Below are 7730 nucleotides of genomic sequence, written 5' to 3' on the forward strand. Positions count from 1 at the left end.
CTGCTGCTTTCATAGAGACAAGCAGTTCTTGGGCTGTTTATCAGCCTAGGAAAAGTCAAGAAATATAAATGCTGTTTAATTTCAAAGGAAAGTTCTTTCTGTTTTGCTACTATAAGCTACTTATATTGTGTACTTGAGGTAATTACACATGGCAAAGGCAACTGGGAGCTTGATTATTTTTTTTTAAATATTCAAATTCCATTTATCTCTTTTTGTTTTCTCTCAGGTGGAAAAACATGACATGAATACCCTGAGCCTACTGTTTAACATTCGCCGAGGACGTTCTGATACCAACCTGAATTTTGACATACCAGATGGGGTCCTAGAGTTTCACAAAGTCAAACTCAGTGCAGATATCTTGAAACAGAAAATCCTCAAGGTTACAGAGCAAATCAAGGTTGAACAAACAGCTCGAGATGAAAACGTGGCTGAGTATTTGAAACTGGTCAACAATGCAGACAAGCAACAGGCTAGGCGCATTAAACAAGTCTTTGAGAAAAAAAACCAGAAATCTGCCCAATCCATTGCACAGCTGCAGAAGAAATTGAAACGGTATCATAAAAAGCTCAAGGATATTGAACAAAATGGATCTTCCAAAACTACTAAGGATGCTTCCATAGATAACTTGAAAGATATTCAGCATGGAAAGTCTCGTACCACTGGACATGGAACAGAGAGCAACAAGTCGGGTGTGCCAGGTGCATCTTTGACACCACCTGTCGTTGTTTTCAGCAAGTCTAAAGAGTTTGCCAACCTGATCCGAAACAAATTTGGTAGTGCAGATAACATTGCTCATCTCAAAAATACCTTGGATGAATTTCGGCCAGAAACGAGTTCTAAAATGTATGGGGGCAGTGCCACCATTGTTGCCAAACCAAAATATGTTAGCGATGATGAATGCTCAAGTGGGACCTCTGGCTCAGCAGATAGCAATGGGAATGCTTCCTTTGGTCCTGCTGTGGCAAGTACCCTGGACAGCCAAGGAAAACTCTCCATGATTTTGGAGGAACTAAGGGAAATGAAGGAGACACAGTCCCAGTTAGCTGAAGATATTGAGAATTTAAAAAAACAATTCAAAAGAGACTATGGCTTTATTTCTCAGATGTTACAAGAGGAGAGATATAGGTACTTTGTTTTTTTAACTGTTTTCTTGAAATTACTTTTGAATGGGTATAACTGTTTGGAAAGTGTTAATGTGTGTGTGTGATATTTCAGAAGCAAGAGGAAAACATAATTCCAATCAATATCTGGTTACCAACATGTTCCACTCCTTCCAGTAACTGAAAATACATATAGAAAAAAATATTTGCTATCAATGATGTGGTGGTCCTTTGCCTTTTGTCAAAGGCTTGTCAGAAAACTCTATCCACTGACATACTGTGAATTATGTGAATATTGCATGTAGGAGTTGCCAGTTTTATAACCGATGGGAGGATTCTCATCTATTATGACTTGAAAAAGCTAATCAGTCTATGGTGTGGCAGAGCTGATTTACAGCTCTTAAGTATACCCCTGAGTGCTGAGTACCTTGTCGAAATACTTTTTGCACACATTGCTGTCTTATGGATGCAATGTCACTTTGTACCCTGGTGTAACACACAGCTGTGACATGTAGTTTTAAGTGCTGTAGCACAGCTTCCTCTTGCATTTGTTACTTGGCAATTAATTCATTTATAAACCACTGTGAGAAGTAAGATGTGTTCTACAGAGAGCTTCCACCTGCTGTACCTGTATCAGAGAATCATCCAGGAGATGAGGAAAAGACCTTTAAGATAATCCAGTCCAACCCATTACTACCACTGTAACCCTTAAACCATATCACCAGTGCCAGGTCCAGATGCCTCTTAAACACCTCCGGGGATGGTGACTGCACCACCTCTCTGGGCAACCTATTCCAATGCCTGAGCACACTAACAGTGAAAATTTTTTTTCTAGTATCTGATCTGAATCTCTCCTGTCTCAGCTTATGGCCAGTCCCTGTAGTTTTCTCACTGCAGGCATGGCAGAAGAAGCCAGACCCTGTCTCTCTACAACCCCCTTTCAGGTAGTTGTAGAGAGCAATGATGTCACCCCTGAGCCACCTCTTCTTGAGACTGAATGATGCAGTTCTGTTTGAAAGGGGATCCAGAGAACATATTTTTCCTGGCACCACTGGCAAGGTGTTAGCTGACTCAAATTTACTTAGGAAACCATATCTTCTTGTCTAAGTCAAGAGTGAAAACTGGAAGTGAGTTGGATATCCTTAGGCACTGTTTGCAATGATATACAAATATTTGCTTTTTAACAAAAGTTAGCTTTTAAAATGTGTAATTGTTTTCATGATTTAGAATTACTTGAATAGAAGGCACTAAATTTAGACCTCTTTTCCTAATAAGATACGAAAGATTGGAAGACCAGTTAAATGACCTCACTGATCTTCATCAACATGAGACAGCAAACTTGAAGCAAGAGCTAGCCAGCATAGAGGAGAAGGTGGCCTATCAGGCATATGAGCGGTCACGAGATGTTCAGGTACTTTTTTTCCCCTTACTTCTAACATTTGTAAACTTCTAACATTTTGTAGAAATCTTGTGCCATGAAACACTTGCATCTTTCTACATCTTTGTAAATAAGAAATCTGGGAAAAGATTTAAGCCTGTGTTTTGTCTGTTTTAAGGTGAAAGCCCAGCACATTAAATAGGTGACAGACTCCATTTGTTTCACTGGATTCAGAATTTTGTCTGCTGGAATTGATGATATAGCCTAGGCAGACTTGTGGTTGAAGAATAGCCTGTTTTAATTTCTTGCACTGGAGGAAGAAGGAATTGAGTCTCCTTTTATTGAATAAAATGCCACTTTTGACAATGTCCTAGCACAAACTTCTTGCTCAGCCTTTCTCCAATATGCAGTCTCATTACTGGCAAGGTTCTTTATAAATTGAGTTTAAGCTTAAAAGTAGGAGATCTAATTGATAAATAGACTTGTAGGTTTGCCAGTTATAATTTAAGGGTTTAAAGCCATGCTCATAACAACCCCTACAATCAAAGCTGTAGGGTGTGCTCACTTTAGTGATCAGTTGTGGTCGTGATTCAATTGAAAGCTAGTAATAATGTCTACAAGTTTGTCCTTGACAGCATGTGATTACATACTTGAATGTTTATGTACCATATAAGCACTTACATAATGCATAATACTTCTATTCAAAGTCTGAGCAAGCGGTGAAAAATGGTGAAAACATTGTTATGCCTTACCTATTCGTAAACAAATGAGGAATGGTCAGAGACTGTCTTCATATTGGCTCAGATGATTAAAATGCCCCCAAGCCTGTCCAGTATACTCCAGTGCTCACATTTCTAGATATAGAGGGTGCAGGCAGCAGGATGGTCAGGTTCCTATTTGGTGTGACAGTTAGGAAGCTTCTGGGAGCAAAGTGGGAAAGGGTTGGTACTGAATCTAAGCATATCATAGGTTCTTTTGTAGGTTTAAAGAAGAGAGGTCTCTCATAGATCTAAAGAAAAGAGGGCTCCTTTCTCTGAAGGCATCTTGAGGCTGTAAAAATATAATGAGGCCTGATTTGTCCAGTAGAAAGGCTTTGAAATGATCACTAACTCATTAGTAGAACCCTGGAGGGGTGTCAGAGACTTCTAGGACTAATTGAAGTGCTGTGTTGATCCAACCTTGCTTCTTTTATCTCTGTACAGCTGGGCCTGTTTAAACATGTCTCTTTTGAGGGTTTGGCAAATCAGCTAAAATAGAGTAAAAGCATTTAAGTTGTGGTTATTTTGAGAAACAACCTAACTCTGTCACTAAGGGATGTGCAGATCTTTAAACATATGCTCAGCCTCTCAATGCAGAGCTGCAGGTATCAGACTTTTGCAGCTGGAGTTTCTCTAAAGCAGCACAAGTTATTTGAGAATAACTTAGAGTGGAAGAAGGACCAGGAAAGTTCTTTAGTGTATAGTGGAGAGCATGCATGAGCTATAAGAGACTTGGTGCAATCCATTGAGAACTGTCTTCTAGATCATTACTAATTCCTAGAACAGCAAAAGGCAGCAGTCTTGTGTAAGGTGCTATGCCATGTGCTCTGTGGTGACCTTGGTGCCTGGCTGGACACATGGTAAGTCAGTTCAACTAGCTGAAACTACAGAGAGCTGACCCAGCAAGAGAAAGCTAGTGACTGTGTATTTACAGAGGTTAGTGTGTGATCAGGTGAACACCCTTGCCAGTGCAAGGAAAGTGTTTGGAGTTTGAGAGTGGGGAAGGAAGTCAGGGATGCTGAGCATCAGTTTTCACTTTTACACAGTGGTAAAAGGTTATGACATGTTGATCAATCTCATTAAATTATAGCCTTGCACCATGTTACATATAGGTGCCCAAGTCCCAAATCCAGCAAAAAGTGGCATTTTGGCAAATAAGTCAGAAATTTGTCAGTGTTTCACTTTGGGAAGACTTAAACATGGGGTTAATGTCTTAAAAATCATTTTACTTAAAGACCACTTTTAGTCCATCCTCAAGCAGAAAAGACAGGTCTGCTTTCTTTCAAACAAATTGTGAAGCAGAATAGATCATGCAAGAGAGAATCCCATAAAAGCATCACCACAGGTTTCTCCACTGTCTCCACTGCCTACTTGGGCCTTCACACTGCCAGAGGGAGAAGGTGAGATCTTAACAGAGGACTCAAGCCCAACATTGTACAATGGGTGGCTTTGAGAGAAGAAGAATGTAGGCAATAGAGGTGGTGTAAATCAAATGCTATGTGTTGCAGAGTTGATTTAATTAGTATTGCAACAAGCCCACCTTAATGTATTCTATAGCATATACAAAGAAACTGTGCTGGTTTAATGCAGTGCTAGTTACTATGGCAACAGCTTTCCCAGTACTTTATCTCATCAGTATATGCAGGAAACATCTCTCGTGACCCTAATGATACTTTTTATCAAGCATGAAAAATGTGAAAACTGCATTTTGGACAGGGTTGCTAGACTTGAGTATGCCTGAGCAGACAGTCATGCACTCATGCAGATGTATATGTGCATTCATTTGTTTTAAAAGTTGGTGGTTCATTGAAATTTTAGCAGTCTGTAATAACATGTAAATTGCATTTCTAATCTAGCTGATGGATGACTGCAGCTAAAACATGAAGAAGTGTTGAATGGAAATACAGCTGCCCTAATTCTTGTTTTCTGTCTCCAGGAAGCCTTGGAATCATGCCAGACTCGGGTTTCCAAACTGGAGCTCCATCAGCAAGAACAGCAAGCACAGCAGTCTGAAACAGTTAATGCCAAAGTGCTCCTGGGGAAATGTATAAATGTTATCCTGGCCTTCATGACTGTCATCTTAGTGTGCGTTTCCACGATTGCAAAGTTCATCGCTCCAATGATGAGGAGCCGTTTTCATATCATCTGCACTTTTTTCGCAGTGACACTGCTGGCAATATTTTGTAAGAACTGGGATCATATCATTTGTGCCATAGAGAGGATGATTATACCAAGATGAAGCTGCTGGACCGGATGCCTTCATTTCTTTCCTTTCCTTGTCATCCTCTCCCTCTGTGTATACGATTCCTGGTATAAATACATAAAAGCAAACTTGTTGGCAGTCAGTTTTCTGTTCAATCTGATTTTGTCTAACTGGCAATGTCTGTGATGAACTGCTCACTTAAATCAATCTTCTGCCTTAATCCCAAAGATTTTCCACTTTACAAACCCACACCCACAAAAGATGTTCTGATGGTTTGGGAGGGATCCCAGCAACTGGGAGTGTCAGGTGTGACTTTTACTGGACTGGAGTGTGAAGAGTGTGATCAGGAGGGAGCGCACCAATAATCTGTAGCAGTCCTGTTGGACTGATAGCTTAATTTTCTCTCTGAATCCAACTAGAGTGATAAACCAAATTATGTAGTGATATGTATTAATAGTTCTAGATTCTAAAATAACAAGTATCTGTATATGGGGTTTCTAGTTTTCAGGACCAACAAAACTTGATGCTTTTGCTAGTAACCTTTAGCACAGAGGGTTTATTGGTTGTAAATTAGACCAGTGATGACTATTAACCACAGTTACCAATTGTTCTGTCCTGGCATTGTTTCTTATCACATTCGAGAAACAAATACACGTGGCATAAGACTTCCAGAGATGAACTGGATTGAATGATAAGATCCCCACGCCACTTTGTAAAGGAGTAAAGAAGCAAGTCACTATTGGGTAGGTTATCATCCAGACTAAAGAACTCACTTGCTTCAAGCCCTGTAACCTGCAAGGGGAAAGAAGTAACAGAAAGGCAACATTGAGCTTAGCCTTTGTTAGCACTGGTATAAATACATAATGGGGTGTTCTAATTGAATGCAAAGCATATAGATGGTGGGACTCTGGGTACAGTGGATTCTTTCTTGTGTCAGATTAAAGAACGTGGCAGAAATTTGAGGGAACAGCTTCTTAGGGGAGCAGGGAGTTAAATTTCTGTAAATATACAAACTGCAGACTCTTGACAAACATTCCTGAAAATAATGTATTAGCATCCAGTACCACTACTAGGAGACAGGGTTGGGTTTGTTTTCTCACTGGAATTTATTTTGCTTGATTTAAGAACGGCAAAAAAAATTTCCCTGAAATCTACTTGGCTTTCAGCCATGCTGTAAACCAAGATCTTTATTAAAAACAAACAAACAAAAAACACTGCAAAACAAACCATCACAACCAGAATTCTCTGCTCTCCATGGAATGAAGAGACAGCATCTCCAGTTATTTGATGTTCAGTGTTACTAACTGTGAAAGTAATTGTCATGACAGATTTTCTTTTCAAGTTGCAGTATTTGCTATGCTGGTTTTACAGGAGGGAGGGAGGGGATGACTTGATGTGTGTATTTGTTTTCAATCAAGTGCAATAGTTGGTGTAGAAATTGTGAAGACCTTATTCTGAGGAATGGGAGTGGGGGAGGGGAAGGCAGGGGAAGAACTTTGACATTTTACAGAGGAGTAACAGTGAATAGTTACTTTTTGTGGCTTCAGGAACTGAAGGAAGAACAGAATTAACTTAATAAATAATGATATGACTCAGCATTTAGAAAATTCAATTAAAACACTTAAAAGGTCTTTAAAGAATTCTTTAGATGTGCTACATCTTTGAAGAGGGAATTCATGAAGGGTTGTGCTGGATTGCAGGCAGCGGAAATGGATCGCATCAGGCACACCCATGTTATCTTAACCCAGCCCGACCTCATGTTCAGAGGGAGCTGGAGTGGAGGCAGAAGTCCTGCTGGAGAAATATGACTTTTAAAAGCCCAAACTTGGCAATTGGTTTATCCTTGGCTGTGTCAGTTAAAATTATTATATAGCTACATTATTCTTTTAATCTTTGCTCTATATTCCTGGTATTCCCTGAAGAAGAAAAGAGGTATTGTGCTATATATAAAACTTCTCTGTCTTCATTGCTGCATGTGCTCCTGCTGCTGTTCAGTTTAGGGAGACCTTTCTTCTCGTGTCTCTTAACCCATTTTGGCACTGTATGTGTGCATTGCAACAGGCCTCCACCTTCCAAGTATCTGTACTTTGCCTCCTTTAGCAGCCAACTGATAGACTGAGGAGATTGCTTCCACTGATTCAGCTCATAAACTTATCTTCACAGGAAAGTCCCTTCTACACTGTAAAAACAGATTTAAAAAGAAGCAGCTTTTTCCTGGCCTTTGCATTACAGGAAAGGGTTTCCCTTGGTGAGTTTTATACTCTTTCATAGAGTCATAGAATCAACCTGGT

General features: G+C 39.8%; 1 protein-coding gene across 1 annotated transcript; it reads left to right on the top strand.

The window, feature by feature from the left end:
- Positions 1-232: 232 nt before the first annotated feature.
- On the top strand, positions 233-5475 carry TMCC3 (transmembrane and coiled-coil domain family 3). Its single transcript, XM_009085212.1, has 3 exons — positions 233-1125; positions 2376-2511; positions 5173-5475. The coding sequence occupies exons 1-3, from the start codon at positions 242-244 to the stop codon at positions 5473-5475; spliced, it is 1323 nt and encodes a 440-aa protein (XP_009083460.1). The 5' UTR covers positions 233-241.
- The last annotated feature ends 2255 nt before the right edge of the window (positions 5476-7730 follow it).

Source organism: Acanthisitta chloris, unplaced genomic scaffold (genome assembly GCF_000695815.1).
Source record: "Acanthisitta chloris isolate BGI_N310 unplaced genomic scaffold, ASM69581v1 scaffold9662, whole genome shotgun sequence".
In the NCBI taxonomy this organism is placed as follows: domain Eukaryota; kingdom Metazoa; phylum Chordata; class Aves; order Passeriformes; family Acanthisittidae; genus Acanthisitta; species Acanthisitta chloris.